This window comes from Crassostrea angulata, chromosome 9, assembly GCF_025612915.1.
Source record: "Crassostrea angulata isolate pt1a10 chromosome 9, ASM2561291v2, whole genome shotgun sequence".
In the NCBI taxonomy this organism is placed as follows: Eukaryota; Metazoa; Mollusca; class Bivalvia; order Ostreida; family Ostreidae; genus Magallana; species Magallana angulata.
In genome coordinates, this window is record NC_069119.1 from 31,100,392 (window position 1) to 31,127,184 (window position 26,793).

At 31.2% G+C, this 26,793-nt stretch overlaps 2 protein-coding genes across 2 annotated transcripts; both read right to left on the reverse strand.

Annotated features, from left to right (window-relative positions):
* Positions 1-2,366: 2,366 nt before the first annotated feature.
* Positions 2,367-10,302, reverse strand: LOC128162271 (angiopoietin-related protein 7-like). Its single transcript, XM_052825434.1, has 4 exons — positions 10,003-10,302; positions 4,005-4,101; positions 3,647-3,811; positions 2,367-2,623 (listed from the first exon to the last, which is right to left on the reverse strand). The coding sequence occupies exons 1-4, from the start codon at positions 10,300-10,302 to the stop codon at positions 2,367-2,369; spliced, it is 819 nt and encodes a 272-aa protein (XP_052681394.1).
* Positions 10,303-21,787: 11,485 nt separating this feature from the next.
* On the reverse strand, positions 21,788-26,437 carry LOC128162272 (angiopoietin-2-like). Its single transcript, XM_052825435.1, has 5 exons — positions 25,513-26,437; positions 25,075-25,163; positions 23,444-23,540; positions 22,900-23,067; positions 21,788-22,416 (listed from the first exon to the last, which is right to left on the reverse strand). Exons 1-5 carry the CDS (start codon positions 26,435-26,437, stop codon positions 22,160-22,162), a joined length of 1,536 nt encoding a protein of 511 aa, XP_052681395.1. The 3' UTR covers positions 21,788-22,159.
* Between the last annotated feature and the right edge of the window lie 356 nt (positions 26,438-26,793).

The following is a 26,793-nucleotide window of genomic DNA, read 5'->3' on the forward strand; positions in this document are numbered from 1 at the left end:
AAGTAGCATGACTACACGAGAGCTAAGTTTCTTCTGTGCAGACTTAGTAGAACGCCCGTAGTGTGGAAATTTAGTCGTGTATTAAGATATTGATCACACTCTTTGAAGCGTTTAACAGTAGAAATCTTCATCTACATTGCATGTCAAATTAAAGTGTACGCAAATACAGTCAGTAACTTGACTTGCAACAAATTGAATTTTGCTGGGAACTTTAGAGAATACATGTAAAGTGAGTAAGACTGGCAAGAATTTGAACACGGGACACTTAAAATAAACATTTGAATGTCACATCATTGCAGGTAATATCAAGTGGACATACTTCAGCCAGTTCCTATCTTATTTACAGATAAAATGTATGCTGTTAAATTTTATCTGCTTTTCAAATTCGTCAAGATTTCTTAACATTGATATCAAATAAGGTAATCCTATTTAAACATACTTCTTACCATTTATTAATATAAAACAAAAAACTAAAAAAACAAACCATAACTGTTTAAAGGGAAACATTAACCCCCGTTTTAATTTCGTTCCCTTCTCCATCGTTGGGAGCGGGCAAATCTAAAACTGTGCGAATTCAAATATCAAATTATCTCTCATTGAACACAACCTTGTCTGGGCGAATTTAAGATGGGGCAAAACCATTGGCAATTTAAGAATGGCAAAAATAACACAGGCCAAAGTAACCCCTGATACAGTATTGTGATGAGTTTTGAAATACAAACGGTATATCAGAAAAAGACTAAAAACAACATTGAATATCTTTTATTTAATGCTGCAACGAATGCTTGTTCAAAAGCATTTAAAGTCGAATATATGACTTCATGACAAATGCAGTAAAACTTGTCTAATCCGGCGGAGGATGGTGCTGAAGAATTTGGCCAGATAAAGCAACATCCGGTTCGGAGGAAATTTTTGCAAATTAATTTTAGTATTTGATGCAGTAGGTATCAATCGTCTATTCTTGCAAAATTTTCAATTCTTTTTAAGTATATTAGACCTTCTCGATCGTGATGATGGTGCCAATTTTCATTTTCATATTTTATTTGGAAAACAATTATTGCACAACAGAATACGTAAAATGGTAAACCTTTTTCAATCAAATCATAGTAACTGATAAATTTATAAACACCCGATTAACCTAAGAAGTCCAACACGAGACAAGTGCATGCTTCACCGGAAATTCTTAAACAAACATTGACCATGCTACAAGTCAACAGGTGGCTGATTACGTAAAGGCGAGAACTGTTTTGATGCAGGGAACAATGGATAAATATTTATGTACACGAAAATTTAATAACAAATGGAGCATTTTGACTGAATAAAATGTAACTCTGTAAGTGTAACCACACAACGGACATTTCAAACGATATTGGCAGTCCCGTGGTATCCAGAATCACGGCCTTAAAAAAAATTAGGTGAAGTATAATCTAAAAATGTAATTTTGGATAAAAATAATGCGTATTTCCTTATAACAAGGCTTAATGGTATAAACTAAAATAAACAGTTAATTGTTTAATTCAAATGAGAGCAACGATCGATAATTGATCGATATTTGAACAGTAATTATCGACAGTCAACAATGAGAGTGGCCGATCGAGAAGAGACCAGATTACGGGAGATAACTCTCATTAATTAAAAGTAAGTTAGTTATTTTCATCGCGGCCCGTTTACAGAATAGACAAGATCGGGAATGCAAAACATTTTAAAACATAAATGATACGAAAATGTGACGTGACTGAATAATTTCGCCGGATTGGACAAAATTCCGGAATGCACAACATCCGGATTCAAGTTTCACTGTTTATGGCAAAATGCACAGAATATGCGGGAGAAAAGAATTTAAAAATATTTATAGTATAAAACTTTTTTGGAAATGATTCTGCATTTTATCGCATTATTTGATTAATAACATATTCATTTGAGAAATATATTTTATAATTTTCAAATTATTAACTTTTCCATATTTGACCAAAAAAAAATCTTCAAATCCTTTTAAGGTAATTGCTCTTATTACATTACGAATCGATTTTAAGTTTACTTGTTTTGCTATAAATCCAAGCTAGTATTAGAGTGTTCTATATCTAATTTATTGATTTATAACAGAGTTACGTATGATATGCAAGGTATTAATTGTCTGCTCTAGGTTGGCTTCGTTTATACAAGTTTTAAAATCCATAACCAAAAAGTCATTCTATTTGGGATAAAACGCAATAAAACCTAAAAAAAAAAAATACAATTTAATAACTAACATATTTTGGTACAGGAATTATTGATTTAAAAAACCCCAAAAAATTGGTATGGTAAAGTCTGTCACAACGGAAATCATTACATCGTTTGATAACACAAGAAGATGATTCTACAAATTATTATGGTTTTCTGAGCATCATTTTTGTTTCCTTTAGAGTCCACGCTCCTTTCCACTCAAACCAATTGATTCCCTGCTGATAGTTCATATACTGGTCCTTATATATCCCATTTAGGTTCCCGTCAGTACACCATGAAATTTTAGAGTGCCACCAACCACTGGCTTTTTCAGACATATCTGCACAGTGAGCTGCGTTCCAGTTGTCGTTGTCATTATCAAATGTACAGAAGAATGCCAAGTCACTTCTCTCTAAGCTATCTTTATGGAAAATAACCAAACATTTCTCAGTTGTTAATTATTCGCATTTATTATAATTATACATGACATTCTTGAAGAAACCAATGGTTTTGTGTTTAGTTTGAATTTAGTCAAATCGCACGTGACGGACACTCTCGATCTCAAGTCTATTATATTGGCACCGATATAATATGTTAACTTTATATTTACGTTTACAATCATTCAATATTGATTTCAATTTTTGAAATTGTGAATTATTTTGGTTAAAAATTGTCTTGAAATATTTGAATCTTTTGTTTTTTAGATAATTTGAATCGAACCATTTTACGTACATCTTATGGTTTTAGATAATTCTGTCGTTTACAATGTGCTTTAGGGAGGCTAAAAGGGGCAGGGTCACGATTTTGGTCAAATTTCATTTTTGTTATTTGCAATGCTTTAGAAATGCATTTCTAATGATCAAATGAAATTTCGGTGCCAGTCGTTGAGTTTTAATCAAGATACAGGGCTCACAATTCTTCGTCCTGTAAACAAGATTCGTGCCCTGTTTTTGTTTACATAGGTTCAATATACCAGTAAAAAATCTTTTTAAAGCTGGTTTGTCTATCTTATTATTCATTTAAAGTATAAATAAACAGTTCCTAACGATTAAGACATCTATTTTAGGTCTTTTCACTTCAACATTCGAAATGTATACAAACGCTTTGTTTACATAGCGAAAAATTGTAAGCGCTGTAACTCGCTTATAACTCATCAAATGGCACTAAAATTTTCGTTGCTTATTAAAAATGCCTTACTAAAGCAGTGAAAACATTAAAATTGAAAAAAATAATTTTTGACCAAAATCGTGACCATGACCTTTTAACACTGAATTCAAACAAAAGTAGTATAATGTTTGAACAAACTTTTACAATCTTCATTTTTATAAATGATTAATTTTGTTTGTTATTTTAACTCTCACTTATTTTAGTCTTTCAAATAAAAATATTTAATTTTGAAAGTATATTATTTTTATATATATAGTACATGTATAACAATGCCTACCTATTCCAGACATACTGCGTTCGGAAATATGAAGTCTGTAATTGTTGATTTTGTTTTCTATGCTGAAGTCGTATTCTACATGCCTCGTCTCTCCGTCAAAGCTAGTTAGCTCAATTCTCAGAACAGTATACCCATTAGTTGTTAATTCGTGAATATATTGATTACCTGACAAAGAAATGAGGCTTCAACCTTCATTTTGTCCACAAAATAAACTAATATTTTATATAAAAATGTCATATGTTCTTCCACAGCATTAGCCACATTCAAGTACAGAACAAGACAGTTAGGCATTCGCATTCCATCTTATAATGTGGTTTGACTTCTTAATAAACACAATTTTTATCTTCTTCCTACCCACCTAACCAGAGCTCAGATTGAGGAGAACCAAATCCGTTCTCATATTCGGCCCAGTTTCTGTAGAAATCAACTGATCCATCAAACCGCCTTTGAATCACCTAGTGAAAATAAAAAGAGGAAAAGAAACAAAAACTAAGAAAAACTTATTACTCCCATTTTTAATGTATATTCAAATATTTAAGAAATGGTCATGTTAGTTTCAAAATTTGTTATCTATCGGATGTAAAATAAATGACTTTTTATGCTAGACCGTTTTATCGTCTTGTCTTGCAATTACACTGAAAAACAGTCAAACAGTGTTTGGATCTAAGCGCAAATTATCTCCACCGACAGAGCTTAGAACTTACAAATAATCGATAGATTCGATGCTATATATTTAGAAGCATTGTTTATTTTTAAATACCTTGAAAATAGGCAGATTAAACAATTAGGATATTTCTGACTAGTGTTTTCCTACACCAGTGGTTGGCTGTTTCAGTCGTAACAACTAGGAAATTTCCCATGGCGAAAACTACATTTTTTCGCCAGCGGAAATAACCGAGCAATTACGATGGCTTTGATTCAATTTTCAAAAAATATTTCGATCACTGATACATAATGCATCGTAGATTTTGTTGGCGTTAATTCTATCTTTAAATATTACACATCATAAATAGTAAAGGGTTTTCGTCTTGAAGAATAGCTCGAGAAGTTTGTTCAAAAAGCTCAAGAATTCATTTTAGAAGAAAATGTGCTTAATTATTTAAATACAACAAAGACTACTTGCATGCAAAATAACACAGCGTTACGTTTAAAATAAATAGTTACCAATAAATTCAACTCCCGTCAGTACCTCAGCATTTTGATTTTTAAAAAGTGTTTCCATGAACTTTAAAGAATTACAGAGTCAATGAATACTTTCATGGCATGTTATATCAAAAAATGTGAAAAGCTTTCCTAATACCTATTTTAAATAAATATAATGATATTAAATATGACCTTAAATATTTCAAATATTTTTTTTTAGAGAATAGTCAATTTATTTCATTCATCAGACTTGTAATGTGAACATTTGAAATAAAGCTTTTTTTTTTAACTTTGTTTGAAAATGAAACTTGACATACTTTACACTTGTGTTTTAAAAAAAATAATCTGCATATATATGTACTCTTTTTCCGTTACAGAGTGAGGTATTCCGAATCCTTGTTATCGAACTTTGTCTGTGTGTTGTACTTTCATTTATTTGCATATACATATGATTATCAAATCCTTAATTTTACTGAACATTTGACAAAACACTTTGTTGATTTTGGTCAACATTAGCTACGAGGGAGCAAGTTATCAACCCCTGCACCTCTGACAACGTTCTTGGGAGAGAAAGAGAGAAAGAGAGAGAGAGAGAGATAGAGAGAGAGAGAGATAGAGAGAGAGTTCTTCCTCGAGTAAATGTTCTTAAAAAAGGGTAAAATATGTTTATCAATGGAAAGAGATTTAAACCATATGTAAGAAATGAATCCTAATATTGTTCGTTAAACATGACAAAAATATCTATAGCTACTGCGCCACTTACGATCCAAAAGAAGCTATCGTTATGATAAGGGACTTCTTGTTTTCCATCGCTGAATTCAAAGCTCATTACATTAACTCCATCAGCAGGACCTAAAAATGTAACTTAATTGAATAGAAAAACAGAGATTAAGACAACATTTTGATATATTTTTATTAACTTATCAAAAAACAAAAAATCAATTTCATTTGTTCCTTACATTTTCTAAGGAGAAAGAAAAAATATTAAGTTGTAAATACTTGTTTCTTATTCTTTTGGGCAATCTATAAAATATGTTCAAAACAAAACATTTTCTAAACCAGCCAGAAACTCTATGTAATGTTTGAATTCCTCTCATTGTTCTGCTTCCATGGTGGTAAAATAGAACAGAAAAACTTCCGATATTATAAACATAAAATGAAATAGAGTCGGATCATAAAGTTTTGTATATTATATTGTTCAATGATATACTATGGAATTATCATTTATCATTGTCAATATGTTAATTAACGGAAAAAGGTTATGTTTTTTCTACTTGTGTTATATATCAAATATAGGTGTTTCAGAGAGAATCAAAACGATTCAACACGTTTTAATCCAACCACCAAGGGATTGAGGAACCAAAATATGTTCTTTTTTTTTTAGTCCTATTGGTCTGTGCGGACGACATACAACATCTTTAAGCTTAGAACAGTACTTAAAATCACATCTTTCCGTGTAGAAAGAACCAACGTTTGTTTGAGTTTTGAAGATGTTGTCGTGTCATACTTAGTATATTTAGTTATAAAACCTATTTTCGCTGTTCTTGGCCTGATCTTCGCATTATTAGTTTTGAATGTCCATTTATGACCGAATTCGAATGTTGATTACTGTGATTCCATACTTTAAGCATCTATACATCTGAACATCTGTATATCTTTAACTGTGATTCCTATTATGATTCTTGAATGGGCTTAAGTTACTTTCTAATTAATGTTGACCTTTGTAAATGTAAAACTGTTGAAAATATTTCTTACTGCTGGTGGGAAATGAATTGCTTGTCATGTCATCATTTATTGTTCTGGTAACTTAGAATATTAAACAGAATTTAAATTCCTTAGTATCAATTGTATTCCGTTCATCAATACTTTGAAAATGTTGATCAATATTGGTTGACTGTACCGTGAGTCGAATTCGTCGTGGTTGTGTAAGCTCTCTGGATTGAAGCTGTTGAATCCGTATTATGGGGCGTCAAATCCATTTCAGTGGAAGTCGTCCCTACATCGGATGTACTGATAGTTGAATCTATCGATATATAGAAAATATGGACCATGGATCTAGTCAATTTATTATAGTTGGGCGCATTGAAGAACTAGAGAGATGCATTATTATGAATAAAAAATCAATCTATGGCTTAATTTTTTTCCTGACAGTTTTATTGCAAGAAATCGAAGGAAACTCAAGATCACAAATTATTCCTACATTTTATTAAAATTGTAAAATGTTGTTTGTATTATCTTTCCAAGATGACAAAATGAAGTCGTATTAAGTGTTTCCGAATGTTGTACTTGCATTACACATTTATTTGTTTATCCTAGAATGCCATCTACTGATATACTGTAAACCGAATTTTATTTGCGTGCGATAAATATTCCAGAGAATCTCTAGAGCTTCTTCGTTGGGAATATTTCTCACAGCGAGCTAAGTTTTGTCATATCAGTGTTGTATTTAAACCAGCGTTGATAAAGAGAGGTCGCGAAAAATAGTTGTCGCGAACAAGTTTATCTCCCGTGATTCGCGAAAAAAAGCCATCGCGAATAAAAGTCGGTTTACAGCCAATCAATTCAATCTTCATTGATTTAAAAATTTAAACATTTAAACAAGAGTTTAGAAATTTTACATGTAACCACTCCTATCAAAAACTTTCTTACGGGTTTAGACTACATTTTAAAGAATATTTGCTTTCTTCAATGTAAAATTACGGAAAATATATCTTACTGTTGGTCCAAATAGAACTACTTGTCCCATCATCATATATTGTGCTTGGTCCTTGAAAATATAACAAAAAAGCATCAAAAGTGTTAAAACCATTGGTACCGGTTGTATACCAATTATCAATACTTCGAAATGTTGATAAAATGTGTTTGACTGTACCATGAGTCGAATGCATCGTTGTTGAAGTTGTTGAATCCACATTTTGGGACGTCAAATCCATTTCAATTGAAGTCGTTTCTAGATCAGATGCACTTATAGTTGAATCTATCGATACATATAAAGTATGGACCAATTTATTAAGCCAATTTATAATAGTTGGGCGCATTGAAAAACTAATAAGATGCATTATTGTTGAATTTTTTTCATGAATGTTTCATTGAAAAAATATAGACTGTTTAAGCATATCTCTTACAACATACAAATAAACAATTGGATAACATAGCAATGAAAAATTGTTAAAGCTATGCATGAAATTATTGTACAAAAGAAACTGTTATGGTATGAATAAATCTTACTTTCAGTAGAAATATAATATATATTATCACTGTCGTTTGGATTTTTCTTGAGGGCACTCTGTAAAAAATAAAACAGATTAAATACTTTAGTACCTTTAAATAATTTCCAATGTTTAAGAATTTTTATATAACTATGCTTAAATAAATATTTTATCTGTTAATTTCACATTCGCTGTAAATATTTTTATTAGAAATATCAATCAAACACATCTTAAAATATTGTATGAAATTATTTTTAAGAAGAAGAGAATCTACCTTTCACCCAACCTTTTTACCATGGATTTGTTTCTGCATCATTTATAAAATATACCCTCGACATAAAGATACTTGTATTTTCATTTACGGAAAGTCAATGATAAAAAAAATGACAAACTATCATCATTTGAATTGAGAGAGATATCTAAGCATTGAATCATTATTTTTTGAAAGATATAGTTTCAGAACTGTAGTGGTGTGTGCATACAACTTGAGTAACGCGCGCCAGCGCGTTATGAAAATTTGTATGCACACACCGCTACAGTTATGATACTATATCTTTCAAAAAATAATGATTTAATGCTTATATTTACATTTTTTTAACTTCTTGCCTTGTCTGCAAATGTGATTTAAACGTCAAAATTTCCGTATTATCCTAAGGATGAGTTCAAATAAATGGAAGAGCCACTGTAACAGCCACAAGCGGAAATTTTATTCCCGCTTGTGACGTTGCATTTTACAGCGTTTAGCGTTTGCGACGTCATAATAAAACTAGTCATTCTAACCTTTGAGTACCCTGTGTGTGTTACGGTCTTATAACTGCAGTGTCTTTTCACACACTTTACATGCAAAAAATATTTGGAATGTAAATATATGTATTATATTCACTTAGTAAATTGTCATCCGTAACTTCAGAATATACAAATTCATAATATTTTACAATACTGTCTCAATCATATAACATAAAACTGCATGATGTGGCATAATGTCAAAATACAGAAATAATTTAAAATATTGATACTTTTCCATATATGAAACAGACCAATTTGTTTATGCATTTTTAAAAATTTCACTTTAAAAGAAGATAAAAGAAACCCCTGGATCATATACTTAATTGTTGAATACGAAATAAGTAAACACTATGCTTGTATTTGTGTGCAGAAAAAACATACACGTAATATATGTCTTCAATTTGTGCAAACATTTGGACCAGGGACATTTGTTTACATGTAAGAGGGCTCAATGATTATGTCCATTTTAAGACAGTATTTAACTCCTTTTAAAAAGGCCATTTATAAAAATATAGGAAAATACCAAAATAAATAAAAGAATAAATAAAAATAATAATTAATAAATTAAGTTATTGAGTTCTTCTTTGCATAATTATAGTTTAGAGCTACACAAATCATATTTCACCATTTTAGATAGGTGTGGTCCGTAAATTGTTGACCATCCAGTCTCCTTAAAATTTGAAAATATGACAGATAAAATGAATAATCAATATTTTGATAAGTGTAAAGATGTACAGTTAAAATATAAATCTATAAATATAAAGATTTTTTTACAGTAGAGTATTACACAAATACATTATTCAGTACGTCTTTCTCCAGTAGCTGAACCACTTATTACAAAATAATGTTGTATGTTCAAGGAAACATTGTTCAAGTTGTTTAACAAACACACTGTTTAGGAATATTATGGTTATTAAAAGTAATGCATTGTTCAAGTTATATGAAGGTGTTTAAACGTTGTTATCAAAATTCACCAAGTATTAACAAGAACTTAAGAGGTATGAAATGGATATGATAATGGAGAGCCATGAAATAAAAATATTAATTGTTTCAATTTACGTGAGCTAAAAATAGAATTAATTAAAAATCACAAAAGCAACAATTAATACAAAAAAAAAACATAATTATGTATTATCCAACCATAATGAGGAGAAATATACCTTAAAATTGTTTTAAATAACTTTCATACAATTACCATTACGGATACAAAAGATATACCTTCATATACCATCTGCACAGTTCGTTTGAGATATTTGACAAATTACTTTGGTAGTTGGTAGAATTCCACAGACGACAAATTCTGCCATCACAAATGTCAAGTCCAACACACTGTTCTGCACTTCTGCACGCGGCGCTACACTCCACAATGAGGATCCTTTTTATTGATAAAGTAAACTCGCGAAAAACATTTGGTTCTATATTCTTAGATATCGTCGATATGAAGGTAAACCGATTTTCCTCAATATTAGCGACACATTTTTGGAAACAAATTCCTATCAATGTCAGGATAAAGACCATAAAGGATTGAGTGTAAAATAACATCGTGTTGAAAAAAAAATCAGAGCTAGTTTTTTTGAAAATCCTGAAAAAATCAACTAACTGATGAAACCTGAGGTTTAATATCTCATTTATAACATGCGGTCAGTAAAATTAAAATGTTTTATCCAAACAATTTCCAAGTTATTTACGCACTGATCGATTTACAAGTATTGAATTTTTAAAGTTCAGTACCCATCATTTTCCTATTGTTTTGAAGTCCTTTTTCCGCACGGCGATGAAAAGAGACATAGAAATTCTTGGTTTTTTTTTAAAGTAGGTTTTCCTGAGATGAACGTTCTCATAAGTGTTTAATACAAAAATTGCTTTTAAAACATATCATGGTGTTTATTAACATACCTAAAAACGAGATGCAAAAAAGATGCTAAAAAATACTCTCCACAATTGCAAGTTATCTAACCTTTAAAATTCCCACGATTCGGAAACAAAAGAATGGTTCTAGCAATAAGATAGGGGCTTTATATCAAATGAATAGTTTTCTGGCAAACTTTATTTTGTTTTATGAATGATATTGGTTCGTTTCCTTAAAGAAATATATTAAAATAATATACACATAATTATTTCAACAGAATTCCTGGGACAAAAATATCCCAACCACACATTAACTATTAAATAGAGTATTTTATATAATGAAGGTTCAAATAACATTTAAGTGTTACCATATTTGTTTTTAAAATATCAATTAACAAAACATACAAATGCATTTATAAAATTCTTATTTCGTCCTCGAAAAATTGACAAATTTAGAGAGAAGATGCTTAACCACAAAAAAAAAATTACCATAGTAAAAACAAAACTATGGCGTTGTAACTTTTTTGGCACTAGAATTTCTTTTGTTTTTGTTTTTGTTTTTTTGCGTCTATTTAAAAAGAAATCTATAATTCAACCGGAAACTGCTGTTCAGTTGTCGTAAAGGCAAGGCATCATCTGTAGTTGTGATTTATTATATCTCAATATATCAGTTTGTGCTGTCGTTTAAATACTACAAATCCGATCAAAGCATGCATTACACATATTAAGGTTTAAATGTGATGAACCAAATTACTTTCGACACATAGTCTCTATCTGTGTGTCGTTTAATTACCAAGGTTGTTAAACAGTTTGTTACAGAGGACTAAAACTCTGTTACATTTCTAAGATCGACAAACGGCCGACGGTTATTTGGGAGGCAAAAATGGAATTATTCAAACGCCAGTCAGCAGTTTATCAGCTATTGTCCTGGCCGAAATGGATCTAGCTCTCTTTTGTCAGTCAATAAGTTTTGCGTCCATTGGGCTATGTTATAATGTTTTCTCCGTCTGTGGCCGATTTCTTTACTTGATATAGGCATTGAATCATCCCTTGATCAACCTTCGATCATCGTCTGATTTTCGGCAGACTGTTTGTTATGTCCGTCGTTGGTCGGTCGACATTTAGGCACTTCAAACTTTCTTAAATGTCGGCAGACATACACCGATTTACCCCCAAAAATCGACCGAGGGTACAAGTAGATTGGTTTATCGGGCGAAATTGATAAATCGGCTGGAGGACGACCGACTGTAAACGGAATACATTTTATCTACCGTGTGCCGGGCGGACGACGCCATTCCATTGAATTGAAGTAATGTCCGCGTGGTTTCAGATGAAGTTTTAGCAATTTTGAATTCTTGTTTATATTATCGGCCGACCGTACAAATCAAACTTACAACTTACCGACTGAAATAAGTTTTCAAACGTTTGAAGATATCAGTATTCCTAGGAATTAAAGTGAAGAAATCAATTGCAATCATGTTTCTTCAGCCTACGATACAAGGACAATTGTTTTTTCGACTATCGGCCTAAATGTGACATAGGCAAAACAAAACAATAATTTCAATATGCTGCAGTGCGCGAGTCAGATAGATGGGCGAGATGCTTGTTAAATTTTTGATTTACACATAACAAAACGTATTTTTTTACATTCACTTGGCATTCAATTCCCTAGAATACAGTGGTTGTAAATTAGTATAGACGAATCGGATAATTTATACAAGTATCTTTCTTTCATGAAAAAATACGAATCCTCGTACCGCGAGCAGTTTCGTTTACTAGAGAAAGGGAACCACGTTTGTCAATGAATCTAGGTTATCTCTAAAGTTTATTGTTAACCTATCAGAGGCAGGTTATAATTTCAAAAAAGTTTAGGTAATTTTAATTGATACCTACCGAAGTGAATAATTATAAATCTAAAAAAATAGAAAAAATAGTTGACACATCAAATATATAATTATGATATCATGAAAATAAGACAAATAACATTCATATTTCAAATTCCAGTTATTTTTTAAGGAATAATTTTTTTTTAATTTTTGCTTTACAAGGTAGCAAATAACGAGATGAAATGTGATGAAGCCTAATTATGACAGATAATCACGCCTAATTATAAAGAAAATCACGCCTAATTATAAGAGATAATTACGTCTAATTAAGATTGATAATTACGCCATACAATTACAGATAATCGCGCCTGATTATGATAGATAATCACGCCTATATATGATAGATAAACACGCCTTTTTATGATAGATAAACACGCCTTATTGTAATAGATAATCACGCCTTATTATGACAGATAATCACGCTATTTATGATAGATACTTATGCCTAATTATGATAATTATGCCTTATTGTGAAAGAGGATTATGCCTTATTATGAGACACAATCACGCCTTATTCTGATAGATAATCACGCCCCTGTTATTTTATGTGTCTATCCCTTTGTCGACAGTAATTGACACAACGACGTCAAAATAAAGCATACAATGCTAATATTAAATATATCTTCTAATTAGTGATAAAAGGTATTATTTCATCAAATAAATCGGTACATATTATAAATCAAGGAAGAATTGATAAGTAAGAGGGAGATTAGTAGTTTTCTAAAACAGCAGTTTAAAATGATTATCACATAGACTGTTGAGATAAGCCTTGAAAAATCTTATTAGAAATTACTCTTGTAATTTTGCTTTTAACAACTGAATCAACTTTATTGTTTAAAGATTGTAAACCATATTTTTAAACATATAGCATAAAAAGTATAAGAGAGATTTATGCTTGGAAACTCTTCATATAAGTAACATTATAATGTAAATTCACAACCATTGATTCAGTTGCTAAATTTAGAGTCATTTAAAGGTCATGGAATTTATTGACAAAACTTATTAGAATGCAAATATTTATATAATTCTAGCAATTGTGCGATTAAAGTTTGAAATATTGACATTTTACGGGGTTTTTTCGGGGGTTGGGGTGGGGGTGGGTGGGGTCGGGTGGGTATAATTATGCACCCGGCATGCACTTTAACAGTTGATCATTCGACATATGGTGTGTCGACATGACAAAAAAAAAGCATTGAACTAAAGAATGACAAATCTGGTTTGCCATCACCAACTGAGACACTGGGATATATAATTTTTCGCATGTCACCACTTGGAAGAAAGAGTTTCGAATGTTATTGGCATTCACTGCACTGTTGGAAACTTCCAGATACGTAATCTAAATGGTATGAATTTTTCCCATCTAATACATAGTCTTGGTCATTTGGAATTTCGAGGAATTAAAGAAGCATGAACATGGATTTGGTCAAAAATAATTTTTAAGAATTTAATGGTTACAATGTTTCAGAAAGATGTTTCTACGTGTGTAATAGCCACCGAAGATTTGAGTGTCAGTCGTCGTGTTTTAAGCGAGATACAAAGTTCAAAAATATTTGTATGTAAATATATGTTAAATCATCTGAACTAAAATTAGTAGTCGGGATATGGTTTAATCGCACAACTAAGTCATCGCGAATTTAAGTTACTATACACAAATATGGATTTATTTAACGACATATATGTATATGAATTTCAACAACATAAACTTTTGAGTAAATGAAGGTGATGGATAGAATTCTTATTAGTCAGTACACAAATAGGCTGGAATAATTGACAGATTTTTGGCAAAACGTGTTCGTTTTAATGAATTTGAAAGATGTATTCATAAATAAAAATTTGTTTTTTTCATACGTTGTTCTTACACGATATGTACTCTTGTTGGTACATCGATTGGTTTGTAAGGAGACTGAAAGCAGTTTAGTTTCTATAAAAGTTTCCTTAAAACAGAACCTTTTTAACGTTTTTTGGTGAAGTGAACATTTAATGATTGGCTGTTGATAATCAATAGACACTGCAGAAATTAATGTTTTTTTAACTAACGTAACGATTCATATATCCTTTTGTTGTGTATACCTGAACACCACTTAAAGTCATAGCTGCAAGGAAAAACTCCTGCGGCCCGAGACTCCTTTAAAAGGGCATGGTCACGATTTTGGTCAAAGTATATTTTAATGTTTTTATTATTTACAATGCTTTAGAAATGCATTTCTAATGATCAAATAAAATTTGAGAGCAATTCGTAGAGTTATAAGCAAGATACAGGGCTCACAATTCTTTGTCATGTGAACAAAGCTCGTGCCCTGTTTTTGTTTACTTAAGTTCAATGTAGCGGTAGAAAATAATTTTCAAGCCTATTTGTCTATCTTTTTATTTAATTCAAGCATAGATACACAGTTCCTAAAGTCTAAAACATTCGATTTAGGTTTAAAACTCAAATTTTTACTTCAACGTTCAAAATGTAAACACACGCTTTGTTTCCATAGCGAAAAATTTCAAGCTCTGTTCCTCGCTTATAGCTCAACAAATGACACTCAAATTTCGACAGTTTAAGGTAGAAATCATGGACAGCTATTTTTTTTAATTTATTTACTTTAAGTAAGTATTCATGCATAAAAACCTGTGATTTCACATCTTATTGTGAAATGAAGTGTATTCTTGCTGGCATATCGATTTAAATTTGTTTGCCAAAGACTTGGCAGCACTTGAGTTCCTTTTTGATGGTTTTAAAAAGAGAACCTTGTTCAATTTCTATGAATAAAAAGTGAACACTTATTTATTGGCATATTGAAAATTAATAGGCATTGCGGCTGTAAATGTTTTCTTACATACATGTACCGTAACGATTCGTAATCCTATTTTTGCGTGACCTTAAAACCATAGTTTCGTACTTCCAAGTCATATCTGCAAGGAAAATTTCCCGCGGCCCGAGGTTTCTTTAAAATCGATCTGGAAAAAGACTGCGTCCTTTTAAAGCATGCAAACATTTGCACCAAGAGCAGTCTTTCCTATACAGTAAGTTTAAAGAGCATATTTCTTGAAAGAGGCGGGGAAATATTCTTTTATTATTTTTATGCCTTGAAATCAATATATTTTATTAATTAAACTCAAACATATTACACATGAAAAGGGTTCAATATTCTTTACCTGAAATCATGTATCTGTGTTTTCTAAATGTGTATTTCATTAAATATAAATTGGGAAATGTTAATTGCAAAGCCTGCTATTGAGTCTTCGAACATTGTTCTAACCATTTGTATATCGCCGTTTGTAAGACTTATCAAGTTTCGGTAATTTGTATTACTTTTTTTTGTACTTGCATCATAATGTTTAAGATTTGTTACGTAAGATAATGCACAATTTTACGAAATATTAAAGATTTTCGTTCCTGAAATATCCTTCTTATACTTAGTATACTTGCATAGTTGCAAATAACCATTGTTTAAATGTTTTAATGTGTCATTGGAAAACGTTAGAAGGTCAAGGTAAAAGAAACTTGAGAATCAACTTTTAAATAGTAGACAATACTAGTATACAACATTTTATAAGAAAGATTTGTTGTAATACTAATAGAACACCTATAAAATTCATTGATTAAAAAAACAACCGATATTAGAACGAACTTTTTCTTTTCTTGTTTCTTTGCTTTCAAAAGTCTTTGAGTTTTAAAGTTGATTTTCATATTGCATCTAATATATAAATTGAAGCAAAGTCCAACCAATAAAAAGGTTCATACAATCTATTTTAGGATATTTTAACCTCTAATACTAGAGTGCAAGGCTCTAAACCCATTGCCTTTCCTATACCTAGTTGCACACTTGAAACTCAAATCTGACATTTATAGTGCTTTACATTCCGCGTTATCTTTCTTTCCCTTGCTTACATTTTTTTTGTTTTGAAGTGAATTGATTTTCTAATTGTAGTTTTCTCTTGAATTTGAATACGTGCATACATTTATCTATGTCAGAGCGACCGAAAAGCATTGGCATTGTTAAATGAGCATTTTTATATTCAGGTGATGTATGTACATAAAAAACCCTACAAACGTTGAAGAAGACGAGGACTCATTTGGGAGTTGAAGGGGTTGCAGCGAGGAAAAGAAGTAAGATAGACGATTCACTTAACGAGCCCTGATCGAATTGAAGGATTCAAAGAGATGTGGCATGTTTTTAAATACGTTAAGGGGCACACATAAGAGATATTTTCATTCTTTTGGTGCTATTTTCCGTTTAATATGCCTTTTGACCATTTTAAAAATCAATTTGATACAAGTCTTTATGATTAACAGATGTCATCCTATTGGTACTCATGCATATAAAGGAATGGATAAAATTTAACGTTAACATATGTTATTGATATTTTTCAGAGTATTCAATATTTCATAAAAAATAGTTGAAAAAATATTTAACAGTTTAATTTACTTATTTTTGCAATTCACTCGACGTAAACAGAAATATAAATTCTATAGAAAGAAACCCATTACTTTTTAGATTTTTTTGTGATCAGCTTCAGTTGATCACAGTTGTGTCCATATGAGGCATTCGGCAAATTTTACTATTTACGCCCTGCATAACTTTATTCAGTACTATGCAATGACAACCTCAATTAAGTCTTGCTATTTCAGAAATGGTGCTATTTATAGTTTACTCCATAAGATTTCGTATGACATTAACAGAGCTGGCAAATGATATTACTTGGCGATCATTCTTTTAAAAGGAATAGTTGTTTATCATTACAATTTTTTACTCTATAGCATTAAACAAAAAATGTCACATTGTCACAATACTTCAAAATAAACAATTTTTAGGTTTTATGATGATTACAGTCAGTTCAAGCATATCTTTTTAAAAATACACCATAGCATACCATATCATTGAAATTTCATAGCAAAGCATTGGTATTTCATACCATAGCATTGAAACCTCATACTATGGCATACATTCTCATAGATTCTTATTCGTGATTCCATGCCATAGTAAAGCATACAACATGAATATAACTCGGTTTTCATTTGTTTTACATGTATTTAACGAATGTTCACATTGCAGATTAGTGGTATAATTTTGGCTTCTTATAGTTCGTAGTAATTGGAACTCTTCTGTTTATGACAGCGTTTTTGTTCAATTCTCATAGCATACCATAGCACAGCATACCTTACCATACAATATCATTAAGCACTTCATTTCATAGCATTGCATTGAAATCTCATTAAAATTGCATACCTAAGCATAGCGTGAAATTGAAAAGATATGCATGAAATGACTGTAATGACAATATTTATTCTTTTGGCGTATTTATTGCATGTCAAAATATAAGTAAATACGAAAAAAGTTTTTTTTTTAACAAATGTTATGATATATATAAATTTAATCATCATTTTATACACATAATATACATTAAAAAATGCTTGGAAAAAGTATTTTCACCTTGATTTGTTTTAAATTATAAAACACAATCTAATATTTTTATGTTAAAAACATAACACAAAATGCAAGAGACACAGTCTATATAAAATGAAAACGCCACAATAAGAACAAACAAAGAGAAAAAAAATCTAGATTTACGATTAAAGAAATAAAATTGTGAATGTAAGGAATGAATGTACAGTGAAAAATATTTGAAGCATTTGTAAGTGGTCCTCAGTGGGCTGATTGATCGTGGCCATTTTTAAGCTATATTTAGTTTCTTTAGATAAATCCAGTAATTGTGAATAAAGATATAGTAATATATCAAGGTTTTTAATATGAAGAATTCTTTTTGATACTATCAAAGTAATTTTTATGCCCAAAAAATTATATTTCAAAACTTCAGGCGGATCTGATGGTTAATTTTTTAACCTCTCGACCTCCTTAATACCTAAATTGTTTTGATTAGCAACTTTAACAACTGACATCTTATGTTTGGCAGATAAAATTATCAATTTTGATGTGTGAGGACGCTGGGGTGTCCGGAGAAATTCCACGAATCCAAGCAGCCTTCCACCATTCACTTTCACTTTGAAGCACTATCGATCACGGTAATCGAACTCGGGTCTCATTGGTGAAAGGCGAGCGCATTTTCCACTGCGCCACTTGGACGCCCTATGAAATGGGTACCCTAAATGATTAGACTCTTTTCTAAAAAATAATAATTCTTGAAGTTTTATTGTAGAGAAAATAATGATAGATTAATCACTCAGGAAATATACAAAAGCAATAACAAGTCATGCGTACTTTGTGTTTTATCTGTTTTAAATATGCATTAATCAGCCAAGGGAGAGATTGAATGAATCAGTCTAAAGGACTATTTGCTGAAATGATGACATAATTCTACTTGACTTAATAACTTAATAACCTGCAAAGAAGAGCACGAGAAAAAAAACCCCAAAACCCTAAAAATAGTTGAAATTCTAAAACAAATTGAAAATATACTAAACTAAAATAATATTTTGCATTATATTTTAACATGATTTCAATGACATTTCAAATTGCAGAGCAACATGTATGGCAATGAGGTTGGCGGTTTGAGCCAACTTAAAAAAAGACCACATTGATAAACTTATAGATGAAATGAAACTATTGACTGCAAAGAAATGAAACTTTTCTCATATCTTTTATGAAATATGTTTATATGGGTTGACATTTTACCCTGTTTCAAAGTTATAGTTCAATCAAATAGTAAATTAATAAGAACGTTTAACAAAGAATTAAAAAATAATGTTTCTTTAACTCATTAAACACTCACAAGGATAAGTATACCATAACATAATACTTTTCCGTAATTTTCTTGAAACTGATCAAACGAAATGAAAATATTTTTCTTTATAGGAAAATGCGTCTCCATATATTGCCTACATTAAAATTCAAATCGTAGCATAAAACACCTACTGGTTTTAAGACGTATATTAAAGGAAGCTGTGACTTCTATTTTTAAACCAATAAAACCTTGTCATTCTTAGGGAGAAAGTTTAACCAAACATTATTTCTTCTGGATTGAAATAAATTGTGTTTGCCTGCTAATAACCCTACAAGATAATTACTGTGAAATCGCCTATTTATCAATAAAGACCATACAACAAATAAAGAATCTGTCAATACCAAATTCTTAAGTAGGTGCGTTTCAATGTCGGTAGACAAAAAACGAATTCGATATGATAAATATTTGCTTGATTTTAAAGAAACATTTAAACGGCAATGCGGTTTTTAAAGAAACGAGATGCCTCTTTTTGTTGGAAAAAAGTCAATGCACAAAAAGTAACGTCGATGCCTGTTTGACGTCCCGATTTCAGGTTAAAATACTAAGGAATCACTGATTCAACCTACTACATGTATAGACGTACGATACCCAAAAGTATAACTAGCATGGAACCAAAAGCGTATATAACAAGGAACCGTGTACGTATATATGGTTACAAGTAAGTGAATCCACGAAACACAAAAGACAAACGGTGATAACGAGCAGTGTACAAAATCAAAAGACCAAAGAAAAATAAAAACAAAAACAGGAGCAAAGTAAATACGGACCTTTGAAAAGATTTAAGGGGATGATCAGGTGCTATGGAGGAGTGAGCATTCTCTGATTGGTCACTCCTGCGGTGTGCTCTTTGTCCTAATCAAGAAAAACGAGGGGGAAAACGTAGTCAATTAGGTTATTAATTACGGTCTTATGATAATTATGAAAACGTCAGTCAGCAGGCGACTCAGTGAAAGATTGTTTGTGCTGACAAGGTCGTTGTATCTACCATTAAACTTATGAAAAGATTACTTCAATCAAAACGGTTGATAGTCCGAATATATCAACTTGTTTGTCAGTAGCTTTCAAATGACTTGCCTTAAAAACTATTCGTACGTAGGGAATGTCCCTGATTATCGAATAAACTGAAAGACAAAAATCCTCATTCGTCCGAACAAATCCTGATTCGACTGAATAAATCTATTCTCGTTCGAACAAATACCTTAATTGTCCAAATCGATAGCTTTTTTGCCGAACAAATTGCTATTATGTCTGAACCAATCCTAAATCTTGCGAACAAATCTTAATTCGTTCGAAGAAATAACTTATTCGTCCAAGCTGATGATAATTTTCTTTTAAATATGGCCGTGCATTTTCCCATCATATTAAATTAAAAAAGGGAAGTAATACAAAAAGTTTTTGAAATGGTCCCTACTTAAAATCCTATTTGATATCTATGTTATTTATAGATTGATTTTGACATTTATTCACCCTAAATGATCGTGAAATTTCGTGAAAATCACTATTGCAGATATGAATTGGTTCCGTTGTCCTTGACATATGCTACGTTCAATGAATTGTTCAAATGTTAATATAGTAAACGCCTTTTTTCTTTATTTTGTTTAAGAAATAAAGTACGAGTTTTCGTGAATGTTGCAAAATAACCTTCGAGGTTAAGAAATGTTGTTTTGAAATATAAAAGCCGAGGCATTAGAAGAGGCTTTTATATTTCAAACAACATTTCGAGACCGAGCAGGTTATCCTGCAACATTCACGAAAACAAGAACTTTATTTCTATTCTACTAACAGCCCAGTATTTCTACAGATCGTTTCTCCTTTAGAAATTTTGACGGCTGTTCCGTGTCACCCCTACGGTTTTGTTAGTAATGTTTATATGTGTATCGATCTAAAGGAATCACATGCAGACGACAGACCTTTTCTTAGGATTTTAATACTCTTCACCTATTTATAAAATATCTTTGAATCACATTCCTAATATTTTAAGGGCAATTTAATACGATTATTACTACTACACAATATTTTATTTAAAAACACGCTGTAAAAATGTGCTAGGGAGGTCCTAGGAACAGCTGCATTGATCTCTTAAAATAAAAAAATTGAGGCAATACACAATGTTTTGACTAGAACTAACACGTGAAATTGACATGGTTTTAAAACTTTTTACGGTTTGAAGTTGTACTTCCATGATCAGTGCGAGACAAATGGGTATTTCTGATCTGATAATTTACTGATTACGTGCGTGCTATATTAGAGAATAATGTCCGCGGCATCTCTTTGATCTCGGCAATAACGGTAGTAGAATGATATTTATAATAGTTGTCCGCTTGTCGCCCGACTAATTACATATCAAAATTATAATGGACTACGAGAACACTTTAAAGTTTATTTAACAAATGAAATGATGACATGTATATGACTTTGATAATCTTTCAAAACAATAAATATAAATCACACAACTGCTAGGATAATTTTTTCATCTTGAATTGTTTGATAACGATAAAACACAATCTTACACAAACTACGCAAAGAAATAAACAGCAATATCAGATCAAATTTTAACACTTTTACGTTTAAAATATGAAAATACAAATAACACCGTTTATTTGAAATGAAAACGACATAATTAGAACAAGCAATTGAGAACTACTCCAGATATACGATACAAAATATATAATTGTGAGTTTTAGGAATGAATGTACAGTGAAAATCAGTTTAAACAAATGTTCTTTAGAGGTTTCAAACGCCATTTATAGACTATATTTTACTCCTTTAGATGAAGAGCTTTATGTAATAATAAATAAATAAATATCTTAAATTACACTATTTTTTTTTATCAAATAATTTTTTATGTCCAAAAATATATCTAAACGTTTAAGGCAGATCTAATGGTTTACTACTTAGCCTCCTAAAGACGATTATGGTTTTCGTATCATCATTCGAACTTCTTTAAGAGTGTGGTAAGAGGAGGTGCCAAAGCCAAACCAGAAAATTCCGGTTTTTTCTGGTGTATATGTATAATAATATAGGCCATTCGGATTAGCCTCTGTGCAAAAAGCACTCCAGGCATACCACCAGCCTCCGTGGAAGTCAGTTGTACACACCTTTGATTTGCTTCCGTCGTTATCTTGATCATAAGTACAAAATGAAGCGCCGTCTGTAAGCCATAATTTATCTGTAATGAACAAATGACAATAACAAACCATCAACCATATCAAAAATCCATAAAACGAAATACAAATTCAAAGCAGAGCAACACGGACCTCCAAATAGATAGAGGGAGGATCAGGTGCCTAGGAGGAGTGAGCATCCTCTGCTGACCGGTATCACCCGCCAAATGCAGGTGATGTAGCAAAAATTAATTAAAAAAATCATTTTTGTTGCAAATATTTGATTTTAAAAGTGGTTTCGAACCACTTTGGAATAAAAAAGACAACAAATTATTGACTTCATATATGTAGACCGCGGAATTGTTCTTGTGAAAGTACTTTCAATGTTCAATACACGGAAGTAAAAAAAAAAGTATATTCATACGATTGTTCTTGTGCTTAATTCTCTAAATATGCAAGACACTGAGGGTGGCTCAGTACATCATAATAATGATTGATGGATCTACCGAGTTTATCTTTTTGAAATCATTTCACACTTTAATCTGTACCAGTAATGTTTCCCGATATCCATAAAATGTGTATCATATATAGAGAAGATTCATCGTCTATTGAGAATGTGTATTCAGCATATCCCTCTTGGCCATCAAAGTCCTTTATCTCAATCCTTAAATGAGTGTACCCAAACACACTCGTCAGGTCATGTATGTTGTCGTTACCTAAAATATACAAAAAAAACAAAAAAAAAAAAAGAAAAAAAAAACAACAACAACAACAAAAAACGGATCTTAATTAAAGAGTAAAAAATGTAAGATTTACCACTCAGAAATATATACGTGTAAAAATTATAACAAACATATGTACATGTATAATGTATCTTGGGTTTTAACCATTAGGGTTTTTTTGTAAAAAAAAAAAAAAAAAACTGCGTATAATTTCATTGAATGCGTATTAAATTAATGAGAGAAAAAACTTGAAAACATCAACATCAGGACTTAGTACGATAAAATATATTTGCTGAAATAATGTTTTAATTCAACATGACTTGATAAAGTAGTTCACTGATTGCGTCAAATATTTAGAATAACTGATTACCTAACCAAAATTCTGTGTTTATGGAACCGAAGCCTAATTTATATTCATTCCAGTTTCGGTAGAAATCAACATTTCCGTCAAATCGTCTCTGTATAACCTGCAAAGTAGAACTTGAGAAATATAAAAACAGATTGAATAACTGAGATATAATAACATACCGCGATAACATGACTTCTAAAATTTTAGAACATTGTACATATACATTAATGAAAGGAGCAAGAGTATCTAATCACTTTTTTTAATTATACACTAAGTAAAACAAGTTGAAAAACTACATTGATACACATTAGATTAATCAAGACTATCTACCGCATATAGAGGATGTTGTAAAATTCTTATTCTCATATTCAGCATTGTTCTAAAGTCATTGTTAAAATCAAGACTATCTACCGCATATAGAGGATGTTGTAAAATTCTTATTCTCATATTCTGCATTGTTCTAAAGTCATTGTTAAAATGGGATTTAAATGGTTAATTTATTTCTATGGTAATGACAATGAATTAAAACAAACGATTAATTATCTTATGAAACATTCACATTGGCAGTAATGAAACATGATATTATGTATATTGATTTATGCCTACAAATAAATATATTCGACATGTTTATGCGATTTCAAATAAAATAAATTGATTTTCTTTCAGACGACGGCTGCAGTTACCTTTTCTTAATTGGAAAGCTTTGAAAAAATCATTTACTCTTGATGATAATTGTTTCTCTAGAAGTTAACATAGCTAATACGTCAATATTACCACACGGTGAATAAAAGTTAAGTAGTATTTCTATGAACACTGCGTCGAAATAGGACAATATTGTTTCGGGCATAACATGTATAAATTTCTTTTTATTTTTATCTAAATGTTACGGTTTCGGCAAAAGTTAAAAGAACTGTACTTAAAAAAAAAATTAATCCAAAATCCGGATTCTTTTAATAGTATTTAACGTCGTTTGATGGCGTTTATGAAACGACACTGTGTCTTTCTTATTAAAAAAAAAACCCGAAAAAACATCTTGACATTCGTTGGCTAGAACGCTTAATCAAACATTATTTCCTCTTGATGAAAATCAAAAGCGTTTTCATGCTGATAACAATACTTTTCATCTAACATAATAACTGTGTAAATTTAGAAAATATTATAAGTACATGTAAGTGCAATTTGATGCCCGTAGACAAAACAAATTAGATCTGATAAATATTTTCTCTAATTTTAAGATACATTAAAAAGGCAGGCATATTTTTATCAGACGATTGTTCTATTCCATAGATGCTTCTTTTACAAGTTAAAGAATCAATGTAAAGAAATTAACATCGATAAGTATTTAGTCTACAGATTTTAATGATAAAATACAATCACTACAATCAGTTTAAGCATATCTGTTAGAATATACACCAAAGTACAGCATAGCATTGAAATTTAAGAGATATTTTAGAAATATATGCATAAAAGTACTCTACCAATGAAAAGAATATCTCATTCAGTGAGATAAACTAAAGTGGCAAAAGCATGAAGTCAAACGTGTATATTATTTTTAAGTAAATCAACGGTTTACGTAATAGGATGATTCCAATTCAGATAAAAATACTTTTTTGATAGATTTTGTAGAAAAGTTTAAAAACAGAATAACATACGATCCAAGAATAAGTGTCGTTATAGCAGGGTACTTCATGGGTCCCTCCAGAAAATTCGTATGTCATGATACAAGTCTCATCTAACCTCCCTGAAAGCACAAATTTATCAGCGGGAAATTATATAAATGTTTGAAAGACTTCAACTTTAACAATTACGATTTACATTTTATAAAGGGTTTATAAGCTACTTTTTCAAAATTTAAGCCCCCCCCCCCCCCCCAACAAAAAAAAAATAATAAATAGAAATACATTTCTTTGTAATTACAGTGTTAATCTTTAAACAATCACTGAAAATAAATGTATACCCAATGGATAATTTGTTGTCCACCGACCTTCTTTATATTCATTAACATACCTTAATATAACATCGCAAGACTGATTAGAATATTTTCCTAGAGGAACATTAATTTTATAAGAAGATAAACAAAATCATCATACCTGTTGTACTCATGATAGAAGTTGAATCAAAATAATTTGATGGTAAAGTTGTTGCCTGTTCATCTGGTGTAGGTGTGTCTGAGATATTCACTATTGCAGACGAAGGTACAGCTGTGGTTGTGCTGTCAAACGCAGTAGGTGTTTCAGCTGTTGTTTGGAGTATGGAAGTGGTTGCAGTCAAGAGTGCATTTGAGGTTGTGCTTTCAATAGGAACTGAAATCAGAGCATTTGTTGCTGTGCTGTCAGCGGGACCTAATGTTTCAGCTGTAATTGTATCCGTGGCTGTGCTGTCTGAAGTGACAGTTGACATTACCTCTGTGATTGTGCTGTCTCTAGGACTTGACTTTTCAGTTATCATTACTTTTGTAGTTGAGCTGTGAGTAAGACTTGAAATTTCAGTTGTCATTAAGTCTGTAGTTGTGCTGTCAGAAGGACTTGATGCTTTAGTTGTCACTACCTCTGTTGTTATGCTGTCAGTGGCTCTTGACGTTCCAGTTGTCACTACGTCTGCTGCTGAACTGTCAGTTGGGCTTGACATTCCAGTAGTAATAACGTCGGTTGTTGTGCTATCAGTTGGGCTTGATATTTCAATCGTAAAAACGTCTGTTGTGCTGTTTGTGGATCCTGTTGTCTCAGTTGTCATTGGGTCTGTGGTTGTGCTATCAGTTGACCTTGACGTTTCAGTTGTCATTGCATCTTTTGCTGAAATGTCGGTAGAGCTTGACGTTTCAATTATCATTACTTTTGTGGTTTTGCTGTCTGTGGTACCTGACTTTTCAGATGTAATTGTTGTCTGGTCAGGAGAACTTAACATTGCAGCAGTGTGATTATCGTTCGATGTGAGGTCTACGTTAGCTACTGAAACGGTTGAGATTACATTTGTGCTTTTCACCTCAGTTGACAATGATTCTGTTTCAAACGACATTGTTTGCATTTTTCTGTCGTAAATCGAACTCTGATCATTCGTAAGAGAAGTGGGTGCTTGGTTGCTACTTGTATCTGTAAACAACATTCAATTTAAAATATTTAATTGTATCACGACCTTATTAAAAATTGAATGAATGATAAATAATGTTATGGTAACTTTAAAAAAATCATTAAAAATCAAGTTGACTTTTTTTTCAAATAATCCTGTTGTCCTAATGCCCTTTTTGTGTGATTATATATATAGTGTTTGCTTTTAATAATACATGTAACACCATTATGGAAAATAAGACAAAAAATACGTACCCAATGCCTTCGATGTAAATTCCAAAAATTTACTTAACATTGAAACCTAAA